We start from the raw sequence: 25601 nt of genomic DNA, 5'->3' as shown, positions 1-25601 counted from the left end.
CCACGCGTTTAGGGTGAAGAGACTTCTCGATCGCGAAACGCGGATTCTCAATCCCTCAAATGCGCCAATTTTGCATATTGACGAACTCTTCCAAATGAAAGTGGGCTTCGTCGCTAAACGAAACCAAAATGCGCATACTAATTCCCATCATGCCCTGCGGCTAACCGTGCATATTCAACGTCCTAACACAAACCGTTCAGAAGTTATGAAGATTTTATCTCACACAGTGCAATGATTGCCACCTCGAATATGGCTAATGTGAAGGACGTTGTTGTCTGTATGTTCCACGGAACAGAAGCCACAGACACGGGAAGAGACTGTCGACATTATAATGACCCTCCCTGGGCCACTAGAAAAATGAGCAAAAAGAACAGACAGTCAGGCAGCCTCGAAACTTTCCGTTGCGAATTTCATTGCTCTCGCTATTCCCTACTCTTACCGGGTCCTCTTTCCTTCATAATATTAAATGATTTATATAAATCTGTCCTTCGGTGTTACTTTTGAATATGAAAATTGAAACTGGTTTTTTCAAGAAAAATAATATGTTTAGTGCTGTGGATCTTAATTACTGTCTTCTTGGCTGGAAAAGAGTGCAATCAAGTAAACTCAAGGTTAAAGTTCTTCCTAGCATCCAGCGTAAGAAACAGTTTTTCAAGATCTGCGTCGTGATGTAGGTCTGAAAATTTCTTGACGCTGTTATTGAAGAGGAACTTAGACGGATACGATTCTGAACAACTGTGACAGTCTGTGTCGTTAGGGCAAGTTCCACAAATTTTCACTTTTCATTATAGAGAATCTTTTCATTCCAAAAGACCGTGTTATTAAACAGGAATCGCACAGTACTACCGAGCATTGAAAATCCTAAGTCTTCTGCTTGCATGCACTTCGTATCGTAATTACTATGAGAGGAAAGAGAGCACAGTATTCGGTTCAGAAAACAGAAAAAAATTATCTTTTAAGATAATAATTATTATTTAATACACTACTGGCCATTAAAATTGCTACACCAAGAAGAAATGCAGATGATAAACGGGTATTCAAGGGAAAGGTACATTATACTAGAACTGACGTGTGGTTACATTTTCACGCAATTTAGGTGCATAGATCCTGAGAAATCAGTACCCAGGACAACCACATCTGACTGTAATAACGGCCTTGATACGCCTGGGCATTGGGTCAAACAGTGCTTGGATGTCGTGTAGACCTGCCGATGCAGCTGCAACACGATACCAGAGTTCATCAAGAGTAGTGACGCTTATTGTTACGAGCCAGTTGCTCGGCCGCCATTGACCAGGTGTTTTCAATTGGTGAGAGATCTGGAGAATGTCCTGGACAGGGCAGCAGTCGAGCATTTTCTGTATCCAGAAAGGCCTGTATAGGACCTGCAACATGTAGTCGTGCATTATCCTGCTGAAATGTAGGGTTTCGCAGGGATCGAATGAAGGGTAGAGCCACGGGTCGTAACACATCTGAAATGTAACGTCCACTGTTCAAAGGGTCGTCAATGCGGTGACCGAGACGTGTAACCAATGGCACCCCATACCATCACGCCGGGCGATACGCCAGTATGGCGATGACGAATACACGCTTCCAATGTGCGTTCACCGCGATGTCGCCAAACACGGATGTGACCATCATGATGCTGTAAACAGAACCTGGATTCATCCGAAAAAATGACGTTTTGCTATTCGTGCACCCAGGTTCGTCGTTGAGTACACCATCGCAGGCGATCCTGTCTGTGATGCAGCGTCAAGGGTAACCGCAGCCACGGTCTCAGAGCTGATAGTCCATGCTGCTGCAAACGTCGTCGAACTGTTCGTGCAGATGGTTGTTGTCTTGCAAACGTCCCCATCTGTTGACTCAGGGATCGAGACGTGGCTGCACGATCCGTTACACCAGTGTAGATAACATGCCTGTCATCTCGACTGCTAGTGATACGAGGCTGTTGGGATCCAGCACGGCGTTCCGAATTACCCTCCTGAACCCACCAATTCCATATTCTGCGAACAGTCATTGGATCTCGACCAACGCGAGCAGGAATGTCGCGATACGATAAACCACAGTTGCGATAGGCTACAATCCGACCTTTATCAAAGTCGGAAACGAGATGGTACGCATTTCTCCTCCTTACACGAGGCATCACAACAACCTTTCACCAGGCAACGCCGGTCAACTGCTATTTGTGTATGAGAAATCGTTTGGAAACCTTCGTCATGTCAGCACGTTGTAGGTGTCGCCACCGGCGCCAACCTTGTGTGAGTGCTCTGAAAAGCTAATCATTTGTATATGACAGTATTTTCTTCCTGTCGGTTATATGTCGCGTCTGTAGCACGTCCTCTTCATGGTGTAGCAATTTTAATGGCCAGTAGTGTAGGAGCGTTCTTCTCAGTGCTCAACTATTACAATATATATTCAGCTTCTTACAAGAGCGTATATTGACAAAAATTAATATTTTCTGATATCTGGCAATGGGGGCTGTCGTTTCTTTTTCTAACAGTAGAAGTACACCTGATTTGAAAATACGTGCTTCGTTGTCAAGCCCACTATCAGGAAACAAAAATTGTTAGTTAAGTCACGCAGTCCACCAATTTGTTAAAAGTCACAGAACGCTAACAAGCCAACGATTTTAGTTACAATCTGCGCTCTCGCAGCTGAAAACGATAATACTGGTAATTTATAACTAGCGCAGAAAAACGAGAAATAGGTTCCTGCAGTGTTGCCAATGTATTATTAAGTATAATAAAATTCATTTCTGTTCAGCAATCACTAATTTTTCGAAATGTTAACTCGCAGTGCAGTGTTGCCAATGTATTATTAAGTATAATAAAATTCATTTCTGTTCAGCAACCACTAATTTTTCGAAATGTTAACTCGCAGTCAAACTATTACCACATGCAGAGTGGTAACGCAAGAACAATACGGTGGGGGTATCTCAGACATTATTATGTTGTAAACAATGTACAACAGGACTGATATTGAGTTACCGAGTGAGTAGATTGTTTCATGACCTCTAGTTCGCCTGAGTTTCACTGTATTTTCAGTGATTAGAAATTGGTGAAACTTATGTTGTGATGGATTACATAATGGATTTACCGCAGAAGAAGAAGAAGCAGTACGCTCAAAAATAACGGGGTGCGTGGGAAGCAGAACCTGAATTTGTTGGAGACTTATCCAAGGCAACATGTCAAGTACGTGCAACAGAGTTTTATGCTAAATTGTGTGATAGAAAGCATTCGAAAACTATTAAGCATAAACCAAAAATTGATTTAAAAAAAAAACACAAACCACCTTACCTGTGAAAATTGTTCCGAAAACTACTAGAAAACAGTTAGAATAGCAAGCAGAGCGGAAGGCGCTCTTTATTTATTGCTGAACATTGTTCTATTTCAGCTGTAGATCATTTTGGAATACTGTGCAAGAAGGTGTTTTCCGGTAATGAGGGCGCTAAAAACATGCAATTACATCGTACAAAGTGCACTAACATTATAACTGAAGTTTTGGCTCCATATTTTACACAATCATTGGTTGAAGATCTAGGTAACAAAAAATACAGTGTACTAATAGATAAACCCACAGAGGTATCAATATCTAAAATGCTAGGTATCATTATACGGTAGTATAGTCTAAACAACCAAACCATTAGATCAGCATTTCTCAAATTCGCTTTAGTAGAAACGGCAGATGCAAGAAATCGGGCTGCTGTTCTTGTGAATTCTATGAAAGATCTCAAACGTCCAATCGCTAATATGGTAGGAATTGGCACAGATAATGCTTCTGCAATGGTTGGAATAAACAATGGGCTTTTCGAACAACTCAAGAGAGAATATGGTTTGAAGCATTTGGTATTGATCCGTTGTATTTGTCACTCTCTTCAGCTTGCAGTTTCGCACGCCTCAGTGAATATCATACCTAGAAACATAGCGTTTCGTGTACGGGAAACCTATAATTGGTTCTCCATTTCACCCAAAAGACAAGAGGAGTATAAAAAGGTTTATGAGACAATAAATTGTGGAAAACAGTCACTAAAAATTTGGACGGTCTGTGCAACACGTTGGCTTTCAATTGAACCAGCAATACGAAGAATTCTGGAGCAGTGGGAAGAACTAAAGCTACATTGTTCACTTGCCATGGTTCAAGACAATTGTTACACTGCCAATCTTTTGTACAGGATGTATCGTGACGACTCAAATCATCCTTACATGTTTTACCTTAAACATGCTTTAAAAGACGTACAAACAGCAATAAAAGCTTTTGAAGGAGAATACAATGACCCCACTAAATTACTAGATACACTTGTATTTATCATGCAGTCACTCGGACAAAACATAGTTTTTCCAACTGCTGATTTGTTTACAACACCAGTTCCAAGCGAATTTATGTACACAAATCTGAACCTTGGCTTTATGTTTGAACAGAAATTGTCTGAGTCAAGTTTCTGAAGAAAATAAAGTTTATTTGGAGAAGAGATGCATTCAGTTTAGTCTGAAACTCATAAAAGAAAAGACTGCCAAGTATCGTTACGATCCTGAAAAAATTGTCAATGCTGAATGTTGAAGAAACACTATAAGTTAATAAAAATAATGCTGTAGCGGATATAGCCAAAGAATTGGGTTTTAGTGGCGATTTCATAGACGGTATGCTGCAAGAATGGCATAATATCAACTTCATTAGGTGGAATAACACTACTAACACTGTTGGAGTTTGGAGTGAGGTTTTGCAGTATAAAAATGCCGCAGGGGAGAATCCTTTTTCTCTGATTTCACAGCTAACAATGACTGCTCTATGCCTACCACATTCCAGTGCAGAAGTGGAAAGAATATTCAGTTCTAAGAACATTATAAAAACTAAACAACGTAGCAGATCACCGTTAAAGACAATTAACGCTTTGATCATATTGAGAGACCAGCTGAAGAAACAAAATAAATATTGTGCATCTTTTGACATACCGTCAGACGTATTGGAGCTTATTGGAACGAACAAAAGTTACTCTTTTGCGACTAAACCAGTCAAACTGCATCATCATCTTTTGAGCGACGTTCAATCCTCTACATCAACTACACTTCTGTCAGAGCATGAAACAGAAGAGTTGTAACCTAATTTGAGTTCTTGCTTTATTTGTTACAACTATAGTTGTATATTTCTAGTATATTTGACTACTGTGATTGAAGCAACAATTTATGTGTTGCGTCAATTATGATAACATGTTTAATTAAACGTTAGCGTATTTTATATGTATGTTGTTGCAAGCGATGCGTCATTTAATTAAGACAATATAGCAGTTACATGTGAGAATATTTATTAATATTTTATTACCCTGTCCCCTCCCCACTGGCTTAATGCACCATTCACAGCACGAAATTTTCAGTACACCCCTAGTGAAATCAGTTTTAGCGACTTTCTACCGACTTTTGATATTGAATCTAGCGACTTGGGTTTTTTAGAGTTGGCAACACTGGGTTCCTATACGAGTTGGTAAATGTGTATCTAGCTGTCTTAAACTCTGAGCATTTACATTCATATCGCAGTTTGCTTTACACCGAATGAAGTGATACTGTAACTTTATGTACACGACTTCTCCTATGAGTATTCCTCAGCGCGGCGTATGTATTTCAGAAGAGAGGACTGAAATGCACTAAAAATAAGTTCGTGGTGGGCAAGTCTGTGGCCGCCACGGAGTCGCATCGGCAGAGCCCGCCGGTTCACAATGCGGAGGAGAGCAATTGTAGTAATCATCAGCGTGGCCTTGGCGGCTGTGGTGTGAGGTGTTGCTCAAACGCCCGATGATGGAGTGGTTGTCGTCGGGGGGGGGGGGGGGGGGGGGGGGGTCGACGGCTGGAGCAGGGGGCTGGCAGCGGACGAAGGAGGCGGGGGCCGGCCCAGCCGTGGCCAGTGTACGGGGACAAAAGGCGGGAGTCGCGACCGGCCGCCACTGCGCTGGTTGCTGCATCGCGGGACGTCTCTGGTGAGTGACCACGTACTTCTCTCACCACCGTACGCTGAGATTGCCTCTCACTTCACTCGACTTAGTAGCCTCCTGTTTCCTGTTCTCTGTGGTACACACTCTTAAAAGCGGTGACAGTGAAACTGAGGAAATCCAAAGAAAGAACGGAGATTTTTTTCTGTTTTTCTTAACTTCTCTCCACGACCTGTAGCACTACAGCTCTTGTGTTTGATCTCTGTATCCTTTCACTTCTGGTCGGGCACTTTTAAAGCACAGTTTAAGTAATAGCACCACTAGCAATATTCACGTGTCGCATGTTTTTCGAACAGGTTTCTAGGCGAATGTTATTTTTGATGTAAGTTTGTGACATATGTAACGCTCTCGCGATGGCTAAATGTACCAGTCACGAACCTTGCTGCTCTTCTTTCGACCTTCTCAATCTCTTGAATCAGACACAACTGGTAAGGGTCCCATACAGACGAACAATAAGACCGGACGAACTAACGTATTGTAAGCTATTTCCTTTGTTGAAATACTGCATCGCTTCAGGATTCTGCCATGGAACCGCAATCTAGAGTTCGCCTTGCCAGTTACTTGTGTAATCTGATCATTTCATTTCAGATCATTTCGAATAGTCACACCCAGAAACTTGATGGATGTTACCGCTTCCAAAGACTGGGCATTTATTTTGTACTCGTACATTAATGAGGAATTTCGCGTTGTTATACATAGTAGGTTACACTTACTAATATTGAGAGATAACTACCAGTCATTACACCAAGCATTTATTTTCTGCAAATCCTCATTAATTTGTTCACAACTTTCGTGTTATACTATTTTTCTGTAGATTAGAGCATCATCGGCAAACAGTCTAATGCCGCTGTCAATCCAGTCAACCAGATCCTTTATGTAAATCGTAAAAAGCAGCGGACCTATTACGCTGCCCTGGGGCACACCTGATGTTATACTTGTTTCTGTTGAGGTCACCCGTTCAGGACGATATACTGCTACCAGTCCATTAGACAACTATCTATCCAACCGTATATGCCGTGGATAGGCCGTAAGCGCTCACTTTTTGGAGCAAGCGACAGTGCGGAACTGAGTCGAACGCCTTTCGAAATATGGCATCAATCTGAGAGCCGACATCTGAAGCCTGTTGTATATCATGCACAAAGAGTGCCAGGTGTGTCTCTCATGACCGCTGTTTCCTAAAACTGTGCTGGTTTCTGCAGATGAGCTTCTCAGAGTCTAGAAAGCACATTATGTCTGAACGCAAAATATGTTCATGATTCTACAACAAATCGATGTCAGTGAAACTGGTCGGTAATTATGTGTATCCGATTTTCTACCCTTTTTATTGATTGCTATGACCTGGGCCTTCTTCCAGTCCTGTGAGACGTTCCTCTGTTCCAATTATCTCTGATAGATTATGGATAAGAATGGTACTACTTTTATAGTATAGTCAATATATAATCTTACTTGGGTACCGTCTGGGCTAGATTCCTCCCTCACGTTTAAGGATCTTAACTGTTTTACAATCCCAGATACACTAAACACTGTGTCAACCATCCTTACGTTTGTTCGATTATTGAAAGGGGGTATGGTGCTGCAGTCCTCTGCTGTAAATGAGTTTTTGAAAGCTAGGTTTATAATTTCGGCCGTCTGTTTATCATCATCAGTTACACTACCCGCACTGTCAGCAAGAGAAGGTATTGAATTATTTGTAGCGCTCATAGATTTTACGTACGACCAAATTTTTTTTTTTTTTTTTAGAATTTCCAGTTGAAATATTGCTTTCAAATTCGTTAAAAGAATCTCTCATTGACCTTTAGACAACTGCTTTCATTTCGCATAATTTCTGTTAGTCAGCAGGGCAGTGACTAAGTTCAAAACGACTGTGCAAAATTCTCTTCTTTCTCAGCAACTTCCTAACTTGTTTGTTGTAGCAAGGTGGTTCCCAGTCAATGGATGCAAGATTAAAGTCTCCACCTGTAACTAAGGGATAATTTGGATATTTATTTCCTATGAACTCAAGACAACCAACTCAAAATTTATAGTACAATATTTATAGTAAATATTCCTTCATCATTCATTAAATATCCATGATTACTATGTTCACAAATACACTATTTCAAACCATTTGATAATCGGACCCAACTTGTTGCTGTATATAACGGGCCATACATAAAAATTGCTTGTCTTAATAAAATCCCAACTACTTAGTTTGCTTGTCGTTGTAATTTATTAACAGTAATATCAAATGTAGGAATAATTCAGAATGGTGTTCTTTGAAAAGGTGAAATATTACCTGAATAGCCAAAGATACATGTGGATCAAAATTTGCTTATTTTGTGTGATTCCAGTTAAAACTCAGCAGTCAATAGCATTATTATACTTATAAACATTTGGCATGCATTTTTCATCCCACAATAACTCATTATTTTGTATTTATTTCTAATAAGAAAGGCAATGTACTGTAATTTAGTCATAGCAAACCGCTTACAGAGAGAAAATTCCAAAACTGTACTGGTTAGTAGTTATTAATTTTGTATTTATTATCAGAAATCTTTTTTGTCATAGATGTGATAAATCTTTGCATCACCTAGCATAGCACTGAGTTTATCATTATTTACTATGGGACAGTATTAATTTTTTGTGGTAGATGGAGTGCAATATTGCCATAAACATCATCAGTGACATTATATTTATCACCGACTAATGACTGTGGTATACCAGTAATATTGTCATATAACTGTGAAAATTTCCTTAATTGGTCCTTATTAGTTTGTTTCAAAAAGTCCAGAAACTGTAGTTCATGTAGCATAGCCCTGATTACAGGTAAACCATCTGGAACACCTGGAAAAATTTATCGAAAATCACCACATAAGACACAGTTCAATCCTGCATCTGGCCATCCAGATTTAGGTTTTCCTTCATTTCCCTAAATCACTTCAGGCAAATGCTGGGATGGTTCCTTTGAAAGGGCATGGCTGACTTCCTTCCCCATCCGTCCCTAATCCGATGATACCAATGACCTCGCTGTTTGGTCTCTTCCCCCAAACTACCCAACCCAACCACATAAGACAATTGTTTTACCCTTAAAAGCTGTATGCTTATTACATACATCTGAACCACATCTCTAAATAATGCATTATAAGGTTCAATACTTGAAGTCAACACATGGAAACTTTACAATAAACATGAATTAATGTGTTGATCACAGTTACTGTTTGATATAGGATTGGGCACTGAATTTTCCAAATTTGTGGTAGATAGTTTAAATGCATTGTACTAGGTTCTACCTCCAGTTAGGAGAGCTGAAGCTATGCTACTTAAGGCTGTTGTGGTGCAAGGGAGATTCAGAAAATACAATTTAGGAATAATTTCAATTAGTGTGATAATTTTACCACAACCTGCAAGAGCTGTAGGCAAAACACATTTGATCCCGTGCCATGGAACTAAACTTCACAAATAATATGTTAAATTATAAAATGCTACCAACAGTTTTGTAAAGTTCACTGAATTGTAACTTTTTAAGGATCGGATCTCAAATATCTACATAAGGAAATTCTGATATTAAAGTACTAAAGCATTTGCTGCTACTTTCAGTGCAAGATTACACCAAATAAGAGATGTGTTTGCTTTGGTGATTTCAATTCCTTTTGATTCATTTAAACATTCATGCCAGTTTCATGCAAGTTATTGGATATACTACATACATTAGAATATTTAAACTTAACTCACGCCATCCACAAACCACAAGTAGCTATGATGGTTTTCGATGACTGGAGCCGCTAATATTCGGTCTAGTAGCTCCTTAACTGTCGTCACAAGGCTGAGTGCACCCCCAAAAAATGGCATCAGCGCATTTCAACCTAGATGGTCACCCATCCAAGTGCTGGCCACCCCTGACAGTGCTTAACTGTGGTGATCTGACGGGAACCGGTGTATCCACTGCAGTAAGGCTGTTGCCATGCTTCATACATGCAGTCAATAATTTTATCATCCTCATGTACTTTTTCCTTCCATTTGTTCTATATCAAACTGAACATAGTGCATAGGAATGTCTGTAAAACAGTGAACATTCGCTGGTGAATCAGTTCCATTAAATGCAAGGAATTATAATAATCTTTTTTCACATTTCAAGTGCATCCCATTCATGTCCTACTCGCAGATAAACATTTTGTCTATGTGGTAAATAAATAGCAAGCCAAATGATAGGGTGCAACTGAAAATGGAATGGAAATTCACAAATACTCCACACCACTTCAGTTGATCTGACATTACAGCAGTTCACAAAATCGCTCACTTCACCAATCTGAACTTCTTCATTTCTGTGTGTTCTTTCACTGCCTAATTCTATAGCTGCACTATCATACACTTTATGCACATATTTATAAATATATTTAACAATTTTACTTTAGTGCGAACTTCAGTATTCACACTGCAATCGAATTTGGCTAGTGAACGTGAATTACATGATACAATGTCACGATTATCAAGAGATTAACCTCGAAAATTAACGCTAACACCATTATCACACCATCTGTGCAGTGGATATCCATTAACTGATGGTCAAGTGATATCACAGAAATATTTAGGAAATTTTTTGTGCATTTGCCACCCCTCAAACAAATAGAACCTTTATTAAGTGCACCATATGGTCCATGCACCATATGTTTTCCAATATGTTTATATAGTTTACAGTGTGTTTGAATATCTGGAATTTCTGCAGGTATAACTTTATCAATATCGCCAAAGTCTACTATTATATCAATTTGATTAAAATACAGGCATGTGACAACCATCCATTTTTAATTCGCTTGTGTAAATGATGGTCTAAACTTTACAGAAAATATGTTTCATTAGTATTGCATCAATTAATTTTTAATTTAGCCTTAAATAATTGCACAACTTTTTAAAGAAATTAGCAGATTCATGTCAATCAATGATATAAATAGTTTCTGACCATTTGGGAAGGCAAGTCATTTTAGCAAATAATGAAAGTTTACCGAAATTTTGAACAATGGACATTGCACCAAAATAGTTGTGATAGGTATTTTTTGGAGAACCATTAAATAAAAAAGGCAAAATAACTCTTCTACCACTATTGATTGTCATTCAGATTTAGTTATATGTGATCACATAACTTATTATAAATTTTTTAGCTTAACACAATCATTTTGCCTTATGAAATGGAGTCTCTTACCTTCAATATATACATACATATCAACAATTCACTATTAAAGTAATTCTTGAGAGTAATGTGAAAGACAACATAGTAACTTCATTTCTAGGCTGTCTCACAGTGGACGTATTTGGGGTATTATGGAACTAATTAGTATACCATTCAGTGCCCCCATTACGAAATAATAATGGATGTACTAATGGATCCAGTGTGGCATCTAGAAATGAGATTGTTCAGACTTTACCAGTAGTGTTTTTTCTCTTTTTTTTCTTTTTCTTTTACAGTACACACAGTATTTCTTTCGAACAGTGGCTCACCATTTACTGTGGTAAAAACAGCAGTCACTTCAGTCTGAACCACGGCATTGCAACACCAGAGGTCCAAATTCTTATTAACTGTAATATTTACATCCACTGTTTCACCCCCTTTTGAGTCGTATTTCGAACAACCACTTACTACAGTGTGAGATCTATACACTCCCCAAATTTAAAGTTTCTATCCTTAGTGGTTTGGGCTGGGCAATGATGGGTCAGTGACTCACCCTATTTCACCCCCTTGTAGGTTAATTTCCGAAAAGAGTGAAACACGAATATTTGTGACTTCTGACTGAGAAGTCAAATACAACTTTTCACAGATTTAGCTTCGAAAATGACTGCATGGTGAAATATTTCCATAAAAACTTCCATCCTCTCTGTAGCGCCTATGGGTTGGTTCCTAGAACAATAAAACGATTTATTTGTTTCTAGCTGACCATCTAAATTCATGTTTCCGTAGATTTATCTTGAAAAAATTAATTGTAAAACACACCCTGCCGCCATTCGATTAGCAGCTGCCAGCAGCAAGTCGTACACTCTTTGCTCACTTAGTTCTATCATAGTTTAATTTTAAATTTATTTTCGTGTTTTTAGGTAGCTGCATAGTTTAATTCACAAATTGCGGGGGTATTATGGTATTTGAGAGTTCTAGCATAGCATTTTAGTACCTATATAGTGTAAATTCGCGTAGTCGTTTGTTCTGAACGGCTTGTGAGGTAAAAGAGAGTAGAAAATTGATAGAGACTGCGCCTGTTGTGTACGGATTCAGTGAGAATTGGCCACCGTCCGTAAACAGCTGGTAGCTGTGTTGGCCATGGTCGACAGGCTCCAGGCTGTTGCCCTGGGCCGAGGTGACATTGAGACACACGAGGTGAGAGCTTTGGCGCCTCTGGAACCTGTAGCATCCCCTGGGATCTGATGCCACTGCGCCCTCGGTTTCGGAAGTCCCTGCCGGTCGACACTTGCATGACGGTGATTGGCGAACCGTGGCGGGGTCACGATTTCCTGGGCGGAAGGCAAAAGTTGGTGCTGGCCACAAGGCTTTACCCTTACGCCTCTGTAACAGGTTTGAGGTACTGCCCACTGCTGAAAGTACTTCTGAGCCAGCAAGGTGCCCCTCCCCCCCTGTTGTAGCAGTGGCTGGTCTTCCTCAGAGGTCTGGACAAGCGCAGAGGGTGGGATTGCTTGTAATTGGGAGCTCCGATGTTAGGCAGGTGATGGATCCCCTTAGGGATATGGCAGCTAAGGACGGGAAGAAAACCACTGTGCACTCCGTGTGCATACTAGGGGGAGTCATCCTAGATGTGGAAAGGGTCCTACTGGATGCCATGAAGGGTACAGGGTGCAGCCAACTGCAGGTAGTGGCTCATGTCGGTACTAATGACGTGTGTCGCTGTGGAGCAGAACAGATTCTCTCTGGTTTCCAGCGGCTATCTGAGCTGGTGAAGACTGCCGGTCTTGATAAAGAGATGAAGGCTGAGCTCACCATCTGCAGCATCGTCGACAGGACTGATTGTGGACCTTTGGTACAGAGCCGAATGGAGGGTCTGAATCAGAGGCTCAGACGGTTCTGCGACCGTTTAGGGTGCAGATTCCTCGACTTGCGCCATAGGGTGGTGGGGTTTCGGTTTCCGCTAAACAGGTCAGGTGTCCACTACACACAAGAAGCAGCTACACGGGTAACGGGGCCTGTGTGGCGTGGACTGAGCGGTTTTTTAGGTTAGACGGTCTCAGGAAAGATCAGAAAGGGCTCCAGTCTCGAAGGATAAAGGGCAAAGAAACGACGAGAATCGACCAAGCAACAGTCGGTATTGTAGTTGTAAATTGTAGTAGCTGTGTTTGAAAAGTACCAGAGCTTCAAGCGCTGATAGAAAGTTGAAATCGTTGTAGGAACGGAAAGCTGGCTAAAGGCGGAGATAAATTCTGCCAAAATTTTTACAGAGGCGTAAACCTTGTTCAGAAAGGATGGATTAAATAAAGTAGGTGGTGGTGTGTTTGTGTCTGTAGGTAATAGTTTATCTGGTGGTGAAGATGAAATAGATAGTTCCTACAAGTTACTATGGTTCCAGGTTATACTCAACAGCCATACCAAAATAATAATTGGCTCCTTCTACTGACCCCCGACTCATATGATATAATAGCAGGACGGTTAAAAGAAAACTTGAATCTCATTACAAATAAGTACACGACTCATAGAGTTATAATTAATGGAAACTTCAATCTAACCTCGATTTGTTGGTGAAAATACATGTTCAAAGCCGGTGGTAGACAGAAAATATCTTCAGAAATTCTAGTAAACGCTTTCTCTGAGAATCAATTTGAACAATTAGTTCATGAGCTCACACGAATTCTAAATGGTTGCGGAAACACTCTTGAGCTCTTAACCACAAGTAATTCAGATGTATTCTAGAGCGTCATGACGGATACAGGGATTAATGGACACAAGATCATTGTAGCGAGGCTCAAAACCATATCACCCAAAACCACTAAAAATAAACGCAAAATATATCTATTTAAAAAAGGAGATAAAAATTCGCTTGATGGTTTCCTAAGAGAGAGTCTCCATTCCTTCCAAGCTAATTATGTAAGCGTAAACCAGATATGGCTCAAATTCAAAGATATAGTATCGACAGCAATAGATAGAGTCATACAGTATAATTTAATAAGAGACGGGACTGATCCACCATGGTACACATAACACGTCAGAACACTGTTGGAGATGTACCATAAAAAGCATGCCGAATTCAGAAGAACACAAAATCCCCAAGACTGGCTAAGTTTCACGGAAACTCGATATTTAGTGGGAACGTCAATGTGAGATGCTTTTCATAGTTTCCACAATGAAACATTGTCTCAAAATATGAAAGAAAATCCAAAGGGATTCTGGTCGTCTGTGAAGTACAACAGTGGCAAAAAGCAGTCAATACCGTCACTGTGCGATAGCGATAGAAATGTTACCAATGATGATGCCACCAAAGCGGAGTTACTAAATACAGTTTTCTTTAATTCCTTCACGGATGAAGATGAAGTTAAGATTCCAGAACAGCTGTTAGTATGAGTGACATAAAAGTAGATATCTTAGATGTAGCGAAATAACTCAAATCGCTTAGGAAAGGCAAGTCTTCCAGTCCAGCTGGTATACCAATCAGGTTCCTTTCAGACTATGCAGACACAATAGCGCCTTTCTTAGCAATCATATACAACCGTTCACTTGGCGAAAGGTCTGTTCCTAAAGACTGGAAAGTAGGACAGGTCACACCAATACTCAAGAAAGGAAATAGGAGTAACCCATTGAGTTAACGACCCTTATCACTGACCTCAATTTGCAGTAGGATTTAGGAGCATGCCTATACTGTACTCGAACATTGTGAATCACCTTGAAGAAAATGACTTAGTGATACATAACCAAAACGGATTCAGAATATATCGTTCTTGTGCAAAACAGCTAGTTCTTTATGCCCTGCCAGCCGGTGTGGCCGAGCGGTTCTAGGCGCTTCAGTCTGGAACCGCTCGACCGCTACGGTCGCAGGTTCGAATCCTGCCTCGGGCATGGATGTGTGTGATGTCCTTAGATTAGTTAGGTTTAAGTAGTTCTAAGTTACCTAGGGGAATGATGACCTCAGGAGTTAAGTCCCATAGTGCTCAGAGCCATTTGAACCATTTTCTTTATTCCCATGAAGTAATGAGTGCTGTCGACAAGGGATCTCAGATCGATTCCATATTCCTAGATTTCCAGGAGGCGTTCCTCACAATCGACTATTAATCAAATTGCGTGCATATGGAGTATCGACTCAGTTGTGTGACTGGATTCGTGATTTCCTCTCAGAGAGGTCACATTTCGTAGTGATACACCGCAAATCATCGAGTAGAACAGAAGTCATATCTGGCGTTCCGCAAGCTGGTGTCATAGACCCTCTGCTGTTCCTGATTTACATAAACGATCTAGGTGATAATCTGAGCACGCCCCTTAGATTGTTTGCAGGTGACACTGTAATTTACCGTCTAGTAAAATCATCAGACGATCAGTCCCAATTACAAAATGATCTACAGATGATTAGTAGCAATTGGCACTAAACAAAGAAAAGTGCGAGGTTATCTACGCGGGTACTAAAAGAAATCCGATAAATTTTCGGTATACGATGAATCGCACAAATCTAAGGGCTCTCTATTCGACTAAACACCTACGAATTACAATTACGAGCAATTTAAATTGGAAAGACCACATAGATAATATTGTGGGGAAGGCGAGACAAAGACTGCACTTTCTTGGCAGAACACTTAGAAGATGCGACAAACCCACAAAAGCGACAGTCTACATTAAACTGGTCCGCGCTCTGCTGGAATATTGCTGCGCGGTATAGGATCCTTACCTGGTAGGATTGACGGAGTACATCGAGAAAATGCAAAGAAGGGCAGCTCTTTTCATGTTATCGAGCAATAGGGGTGAGAGTGTCACTGATATGATACGCGAATTGGGGTGGCAGTCACTGAATCAAAGGCGGTTTTCTTTGCGGCGAGATCTATTTACGAAATTTTAATCACCAACTTTCTCTTCCGAATGCGAAAATGTTTTGTTGACACCCACCTACGTAGGGAGAAATGATCATCAAAATATAATAAGAGAACGGACAGATTTAGGTTTTCCTTTGTCCCACACGCCATTCGAGAGTGGAATGGTAGAGAAGTAGTATGAAAATGGTTCGATGAATCCTCTGCTAGGCTCTTAATTGTGAATTGCAGGGTAACCATGTAGATGAAGATGTAGGTGTTTATCCCCTGTATTTCCTAAAACACTGAAACACTTATTTGTAGCTAAGAAGTCAAATAACAATTTTCATAGACGTAACTTCAAAAATACTTTAGTAGTTCTTCAATAATGATTTATTTTCAAAAAATTATTCTCCCCACTATTTCATCATTATAGGGGATACATTTCCAAAATGCTCAAAGACACATTTCTTTATTTCTGTTTGAGACACCAAACACCAATTTTCGTAGGCCTAGTTTCAATAGTGCTTCGTAGCCACATATTTTCCAAAAACCATTCGTCCTCTACTTCACACCCTTAGACACGGATGCAACTGCGAACAAATTTCAAAACGCTTGTCTTTGTCGTCTTCATTGAGCTTCTGCAGTAATTCCAACTTAAGTGGGTTCATAGACAGCTTCTGTCGCAGGACTTTCCACGCTGTCATTGGAGCCGTTTCGAGTTCACGGGATGCACGACGCACCCATTTATTTGGACTCTTTATGAATGTCACTACACATTCACTTCACGCAAACTGGGACGTCCGCTTCGCTTTTCCGGGCACAAGCAACCCGTCGTAACGAATTTGTTGTGCCAATGGTAAATGGTCCTTTTTGTTGGTGGCTTCTTACCGTACTTGGTTCTAAACATCCGCTGAACAAAAGTAGCACACTTGTTTTTGTAGAGCTCCAACACACAAAAAGCTCGCTCCGCATCTGAATTCGCCATGTTTGAGACTAGCGCTAACTATCGGCAAATTATACATGAAAATAAACTTTCAAAGTATCTGTTCAAGATGAGATATGTATGATATTAGTAAAATGTTTGGTTATTGTGGGATAAATAATTCAAAGTGTGCCTGAACTTGGGTGGTGCAAATGGCTCTGAGCACTATGGGACTTAACTTCTGAGGTCATCAGTTCCCTAGAACTTAGACTACTTAAACCTAACTAACCTAAGGACATCACACACATCCATGCCCGAGGCAGGATTCGAACCTGCGACCGTAGCGGTCGCGCGGTTCCAGACTGTAGCGCCTAGAACCGATCGGCCACTCTGGGCGGCACCTTGAGTTGATGTACAACCTGTTTATATATACAATGTGTGATCAAAAGTATCCCGAAACCTGGCTGTAAAGCACATACTAGTTCGTGGAGCCCTGCAACGATAATGCTGGAATTGAATATGGTTTTGGCCCACACTTAGCCTTGAGTTTAGCTTCCACTCTCACGGGAACACGTTCAGTCAGTTGCTTGAAGGTTACTTGTGGAATGGCAGCCCATTCGTCACGGAGTGCTGCACTGAGGAGAGGTGTCGATGTCGGTCGGTGAGGCCTGGCACGAAGTAGCGTCCCTGAGCATCCCAAAGGTGTGCTATGGGATTCAGGTCAGGAGTCTGTGCAGACCAGTCCATTGCAGGGATGTTATTGTCGTGTACCCACTCCGCCATAGACCGTGCATTATGGTGCTCGGTCATGCTGAAAGAGTCGCCATCCCCAAATTGCTCTTCAACACTTGCAAACCAGAAGGTGCTTAGAAGTAGGCCAGTACTGTGATAGTGCCACGCAAAACAACAAAGGGGTGCAAGTCCCCTACATGAAAAATACGATCACACCATAACACCACCGCTTCAGAATCTTTCTGTTGGCACTAAATAGGCTGGCAGAGGTTCACCTGGCATTCGCCATTCCCACACCCTGTCTTCGATCGCCACATTGTGTATCGTGATTCGTCACTTCACACAACGTTTTTCCACTGTCCAGTCGTCCAATGTTCACGCTCCTTACACCTAGCGAGGCGTCGTTTGGTATTTACCGGCGTGATGTGTGGCCTACGAGCAGCCGCTCGGCCGTGAAATCCGCTTTCCCACCTCTTGCCTAACTGCCATAGTACTTGCAGTGGATCGTGATGCTGTTTGGAATGTTATGGCCCACATAGATGTCTGCCTATTACACATTACGGACCTCTTCAACGGTCGGTGGTCTCTGACAGTCAATAGACGACTTCGGCCTGTACGCTTTTGTCTTGTACATGTCCCTTCACGTTTCCCCTTCACTATCACATGGGAAACAGTGTACCTAGAGATGTTTAGGAGTGTGGAAATCTCGCTTAGAGTCGTATGGCAAAACTGATACCCAAGCACCTGACCACGTTCGAAGTCCGTGAGTTCTGCGGAGCGCCAAATTCTTCGCTCTCACGATGTACAAATGACTACTGTGGTCGCTATGGAGTACCTGGCTGTAGGTGGCAGCTCAATGCACCTAATACCAAAAACGAAAAACGTATGCTGTGTTTAGGAGATTGCAACAGTCATATTCGAGTCAGCACTCAGTAGTCGCTGTTATATTCCTAAGACCGTAGTTTCCGCCGTCACCACTGTTGGAGGTACCCACTGACCCGTCTTTGCCTCCGTAAGGCTCGTTTAGCCAGTAAAAGCTGACGTCTGGGGCACACACTCACACTCTCACCCCTCTCTCGCTTTACACGACACATCAGCTCTTAGTGTCATGCACTACAATTTCGTTCGTTAAAGCGAAGTTGATACTGATACCTCTAAAATCAAATAGACAGCACTTTCTCGTACTTGATCAGATGTAAACAGAATTACGATATCTTAGCGGTTTTTGAAATATTTTAAGGAATTAACTTAGCTGAATGAGCCAGTATATACATTTAACAGAACGAAGTGATATCAAGATGATGCTATCCACGATAGATTGGAACATTAATTTACACATTATAGATTGGAGCAACAAAATTAGTTTTGTATTATATTTACTTACAAAATCTTTCATTGTACAAGTGTCTGAAAATTTTATGATTTTTAGGAAGAAGTTCTTTACTTCGCCTAATTACTGCATCCCAGCATTATGTCGTGCAGAAGCTGCAGCTGGTTTATCTGCTTCTTTGTGGCGGTAGTCTTAGCTGCTGGCTCCAGTGACACAGATTCCATTACAGGTACAACTTTTACATTTTTTTAACTAAAATATGTATGGTATGATCATGAATAACTATTTTATAATCCGTAATGAAATACATGTTCTATTTTTCCATTGAGATTTGAATCAATTGCTTTTTCAGAATCCGATCCTGAAGTCACAGTCTACAGTTCAGAAAATGACAATCAAGGTAATATTTTATTTCATTAATCCTAGATACATCGAGAGAGGGTATATTAACTGGGGGTCGAATACGGCTCTGTACTTCCATTTAAAATTCCTGACACTCTAAGTACCGGGAAGGAGAGTTCTATTTAGGTATCATTGGTTTCGCCTGATGGGAGGATAAGTCGTTCCCAGCATGTACACGGGTCGTACAGGATCCTGGTTTACTGAAGCAGAACGTCAAGGCCGTACATTTGGTGCATGATGCGAGCCAAACACAAAAAAAAACAAGGCTCAGTTAACTTGAGCAGGACGTGAAACGGGCCTATTTGGAGCAGGAGAGGCACGACAGGACATTTTATTTTCCACTGTCTGTACTTTTATAAATACATTCATTAAAGTTTGTCAGCATGACCAGGAAGGATTCAGGATTCACATTCATAGCAGTGGAAGTTCCAAAACATAATAAAATATTTTTTTTTTTTTTTTTTTTTTTTGCATGCGAAGATTCATCATTTTTTCACTTTCTATTGGCTGCATTTGTTGCTATAGGTACATTTTTCTTCATAAGTGAGAGATTCTTCGATGAATTTTGCACAGCATACAAACCATATTTACAGGTGCATGAAACTCTAGAGGTTTCCAAATCTATTAAAAACTGTGGTAAAATCTGAGATAATTAACTATAAAATTTGAGGTTTTTTTTCTAAACATGAAGTTTAAAATGTAACAGCTCACTCATTTTTTCATAAATTAAGTAAATTGAAGAGTTTCGTTTACCTCGAAGTATAGTATGTATGCTGTCCAAAATTCATCAAGAATCTCTCCTACTTACGAAGGAAAGTGTACCTATAGCAACAAATGCAGCCAATAGTAAGTGAAGAACTGATGAAATATGAAATGCCAAAAAAAAAAATTGTTATGTTTTTGAACTTCCACTGGAATGAGCACGAATCCTGAATTTTTCCAGGTCATGCTGACAAACTTGTATGAATTTATTTGTAAAAGCATAGACAGTGGAAATTAAAATATCCTGTGGTGCCTCTCCTGCTCCAAGTCAGCCCGTTTGACGTCCTGCCCCACTTAATGGATACGTCTATATCTACATACCTACTCCGCAAACCACATTACGGTGAATGGCGGAGGTTACTTTATGCCACTACTAGTCACTACCACTTGCCAATAGAACGAGTGAAGAACGACCGTGTAAAGACCTCCGTATGAACCAAATTTCTCGCATTTTATCTTCATCATCTTTACGCGAAATTTATGGTCGTGTTACTGGAGTCGTTCTCACAATGAGAGCTAACATGGACATTAAGAAAATTTCACTTACTCTTCCGCAGCTTCTTCCTGTTCTGCTGCTGCTGCAGCTGGACAGCGCTGTACGTTCTCAGCTGGTGCTTCATGCTGCCTGAGTGAATGCAACTGATGCTGCAGAGATGCTGGGCCCAGCTTATATCCCTGATATGATCTGCTGTGGGTTCCTATCGGCTACTGCCAATTTCGAGCCCAATTTGTGGCATAATTGTGAATTCGACCAGTTGCTTGATCCTCTGGATCAAAGGCAGACATCTTGAGTGAGGTGGAAACTGCTGACTGTGATTTTCAAAAATGGCAAGCAGTTGTAACAACAGCAACATTCTGCATGACTTGCAGAATGCATCTTGGCAATATTCTGCAGCACAGCCTTTACCTGCTGGACAGTATTACTCTTCTTCTTCAGGCATTCATCCAGTACAACTCTTTTCCATTCTGCATGTAGCAGGCTATGGGCGCAATACTTGGCTGCGTGCTTTCCTGAAACATGGCTGTTAAACTCCTCCTGCTCAGGCACCAGCAGCTCTTAGATAGAAAAGGATAAGCAGTTGAGGCTCATCATTGTAATACAGGGTGGCCCATTGATAGTGACTGGGCAAAATATTTCACGAAATAAGCATTAAACTAGAAAACTACAAAGAACGAAACTCCTTTAGCTTGAGCGGGGAAACCAGATGGCGCTATGGTTGTCCCGCTAGATGGCGCTGCCATAGGTCAAACGGATGTCAACTGCGTTTTTTAAAATAGGAACCCCCATTTTTACTACATATTCGTGTAGTACATAAAGAAATATGAATGTTTTAGTTTGACCACTTTTTTCGCTTTGTGATAGATGGCGCTGTAATAGTCACAAACGTATAAGTACGTGGTATCACGTAACATTCCGCCAGTGCAAACGGTATATTTGCTTCGTGATACATTACCCGTGTTAAAATAGACCGTTTACCAATTGCGGAAAAGGTCGATATCGTATTGATGTATGGCTATTGTCATCAAAATGGCCAACTGGTGTTTGCTATGTATGCTGCTCGGTATCCTGGGCGACATCATCCAAGTTAGCCGGATAGTTACGTTATTTAAGGAAACAGGAAGTGTCCAGCCACATGTGGAACGTCAACCACAACCTGCAACAGTTGATGATTCCCAGGTCGGTGTTTTAGCTGCTGTCGCGGCTAATCCGCACATCAGTAGAAGACAAATTGCGCGAGAATCGCGAATCGCGAAAAACGTTGGTGTTGAGAATGCTAAAACATCGATTGCACCCGTACCATATTTCTATGCACCAGGAATTGTACGGCGACGACTTTGAACGTCATGTACAGTTGTGCCACTGGGAACAAGAGAAATTACGGGAGGATGACAAAATTTTTGCACGTGTTCTATTTAACGACGAAGCGTCATTCACCAACAGCGGTAACGCAAACCGGCATAATATGCACTATTGGGCAACGGAAAATCCACGATGGCTGCGAAAAGTGGAACATCAGCGACCTTGGCGGGTTAATGTATGGTGCGGCATTGTGGGAGGAAGGATAATTGGCCTCCATTTTATCGATGGCAATCTAAATGCTGGAATGTATACTGATTTCCTACGTAATGTTCTACCGATGTTACTACAAGATGTTTCACTGCGTGCCAGAATGGCGATGTAATTCCAACATGATGGATGTTTGGTACATAGCTCGCGTGCGGTTGAAGAGGTATTGCGTAGCATATTTTATGACAGGTGGATTGGTCGTCGAAGCACCATACCATAACCTGCACGTTCACCGGATCTGAAATCTTCGGATTTCTTTCTGTGGGGAAAGTTCAAGGAGGAGGAGGAGGATATTAGTGTTTAACGTCCCGTCGACAACGAGGTCATTATAGACGGAGCGCAAGCTCGGGTGAGGGAAGGATGGAGAAGGAAATCGGCCGTGCCCTTTCAAAGGAACCATCCCGGCATTTGCCTGAAGCGATTTAGGGAAATCACGGAAAACCTAAATCAGGATGGCCGGAGACGGGATTGAACCGTCGTCCTCCCGAATGCGAGTCCAGGGTGCTAACCACTGCGCCACCTCGCTGGGTGAAAGTTCAAGGATATTTGCTATCGTGATCCGCCAACAACGTCTGAGAACATGCGTCAGCGCATTGTCAATGCTTGTGTGAACATTACGGAAGGCGAACCTCTCGCTGTTGAGAGGAATGTCGTTACACGTATTGCCAGATGCACTGAGGTTGATGGACATCATTTTGAGCAATTATTGGATTAATGTGGTATTTACAGGTAATCACGCTGTAATAGCATGCGTTCTCAGAAATGATAAGATCATAAAGGTACATGTATCGCATTGGAACAACCGAAATAAAATGTTCAAACATACCTTCTTTCTGTATTGTAATTTAAAAAACCTGCCTGTTACCAACTGTTCGTGTGAAATTTTGAGCCATATGTTGGTGACTATTACAGCGCCATTTGTCGCGAAGCGAAAAAAGTAGTCCAACTAAAATATTCATATTTCTTTACGTACTACACGAATATGTAATAAAAAATGGGGGTTCCAATTTTTACAAAACGCAGTTGATATCCGGTTGACTATGGCAGCGGCATCTAGCGGACCAACCATAGCGCCATCTGGATTCCCCCTTCAAGCTAGACAAGTTTCGATCTTTGTAGTTTTTTCGTTTGGCGCTTATTTCGTGAGATATTTGGCCGGTCACTATCAATGGACCACCCTGTGTATTGCACATACAGATACGCTTCTACTGATACGACTGAACCTGCCACATCCATTTTGGATGACTGAATGCTTCACATGGAATATCTCAACAGTCTGCTCATGCAAATGAGCTCTATCATTTGAAACATCCACCTTGGCTCCACCCCACTATGCTGCCACATTCTGCTGAAGCGAATTCTTTTGCTCCTTCCTTCTACAGCCTAAGATTACCATAGTCTTCTCTCCCCTTTGTAGTGAACTGTGGCTACAGTCCTACCTCGAATGCCTACATGTAATACAGCTATTGAAAGCCACTCTGTCCTTCACATTGCTCATATTGATCAACCACATCATGATGCTTCCATAATGGCAGCTCACCAAAGACTGATCTTGTCTCACCAATTCTGTTCTCGTGAGTTGAGAGAAAAATATTCCACCCAGATTTGAATCTCCCACCAATTGATGGAGGAGGAGTTGGGGTGTGGCTTCAGAAAAGCCTTAGGGCAATGAAATTCCTACCATTTTTCTGAGTTTCCCGCCAACGTTCGAAGTTCTTACAGAAAGGGCAGGTGGAGATGGGCAAGGAGAGTGGGTGGGGATGCATGAGCCAGGTGGGGAAAACCAATGATGTTATCTGGGGATGGGAATGGGCGATATAGGTTATTAATAGATCAGTTTCATTGACTTAGATATCAGATTGATATGAAAGGTGTCCAACGCACCCCATCATCCCACTACTTACCATCACAAAAAATTTTACATTCGAAATCGCATCATGTGGAAGTGTTGTATTTCTTTTGGGTTGGTGGCCAAACAGCACATTTAATGTAGAACTTGCCACTGAATATGTCCCTGGGTCGTCACCACACACTATCAATAAGAATTCTGTTACAGGTAACGTACTCCATCCACCTCAACTTGTTGTAAGGAACGAATATAGTACAGTCCACAAGTATGCATTGTAAGGTATTCATCGTTCATTAAAAGATCTGAGGGGAAACGAGCAGCTCTTAGATTGCACATCCATCGATAAATCCGCGCAGTGTATTACAGACGAAATGATTCACAAAGTTTTCCTTACTTCCAAACAGAGTTACCAAAATCATCTGTGATTCAGTGGACATGGCATATTAGCAGCCAAAATCAACGATCTCAGTGCCAAGAATTTCATCACTCAAAACGAAATATCATAAAAAGTGGCAATGCATCAGTCTTTTTATACTGTAATGAATCAAGACTAGGTTGTCAAAGAGCCAACTGAATTCTTGATTTCGTTTGATTTGCTGGGAGTCCATTGCATCGGTAAACACTGGAATTCGTCCTCCCTATCGTTCTCCATAACCATTTTAGTAACGCCATCGGGCATCCTATGAAACAGACGAACAATATCGTTGAAGCTACAGTTCTAAATGGAAAATTTACAGGAGAATATTTGCTCTTGCCCCACAACCCAATGATTCAGGCAGATATGCCTTATAAAATTCTAACGTTTACTGTTCCCATTGCAAGTCACATTTGCAGTGGCCATCAACGAAGCTCAGGGGCAAATTTCGCAGATCCTTGCTTCTCACATGGATAGCTGTTTGTGGTCTGTTCACAGGTAGGAAAATATTCATGCACGCACCACACGGAAAACAAAAAATATTATGTCTCCGCAAATACTTCAATAAACATAATTTGAACACAAACACCTTCATTGTTTGAGTGGGACTACAGTGCATACTTGATATTCAGCATAACTCGAAAGTTCAACCTTAAGTAAGTAACGGGGCTACGAACCGTAATGCTTTGGAGGGTGCTTATCCAGTGATACATATGAAACGAAGGCAACTATGAGACAATATTATGAAACACGTATCTCTGAGCTCGTAGGAAGACAGGAACATTTAAGGGCCAAGCACCACAAAGCATGTCTACTAATATATATAGAAAGAGACATTTAAATCAATATACTTCACAAAACGCCAAAATAACTTCGTTTGTGAGTGTAATTAAGAGACATAAAAACTTGAATAAACTAAACATATCTGATAAACACTACAGTGCCGGACAAGTATAGGTAATTATATTAAGCATTAATTAAGGTGACAGAAAACTGCTAACTAGAGAAATGTTTTATTTATACAGCTAACATGGCTGTCTCCACTCAGGAATTTAGGCCAGGTATTATACAGATATCCTGAAGAAATTCAAAAATTACATACAACAGTGAAACGTTCGTATATAAAATACCGCACCCAAGCAATTTCTCGATTCTGCTGACCGCACAGATCACACATCACTGGAGCA

The 25601-nt window shown here is 41.1% G+C and overlaps 1 protein-coding gene across 1 annotated transcript in view; it reads left to right on the top strand.

Moving 5' to 3' along the window:
* Window positions 1-5873: 5873 nt before the first annotated feature.
* Window positions 5874-25601, top strand: part of LOC126426874 (serine/threonine-protein phosphatase 6 regulatory ankyrin repeat subunit C-like) — a 60720-nt gene continuing 40992 nt past the window's right edge. The window contains exons 1-3 of the mRNA XM_050088917.1: window positions 5874-5962; window positions 19018-19147; window positions 19271-19318. Of these exons, the coding sequence (XP_049944874.1) occupies window positions 19060-19147; window positions 19271-19318 (136 nt within the window). The 5' untranslated portion in view covers window positions 5874-5962; window positions 19018-19059. The remainder of the gene's footprint in view (window positions 5963-19017; window positions 19148-19270; window positions 19319-25601) is intronic.

The sequence above is a fragment of the Schistocerca serialis genome, chromosome 11 (assembly GCF_023864345.2).
Source record: "Schistocerca serialis cubense isolate TAMUIC-IGC-003099 chromosome 11, iqSchSeri2.2, whole genome shotgun sequence".
Lineage (NCBI taxonomy): Eukaryota > Metazoa > Arthropoda > Insecta > Orthoptera > Acrididae > Schistocerca > Schistocerca serialis.
This window is presented reverse-complemented; position numbering and strand designations above follow the sequence as displayed.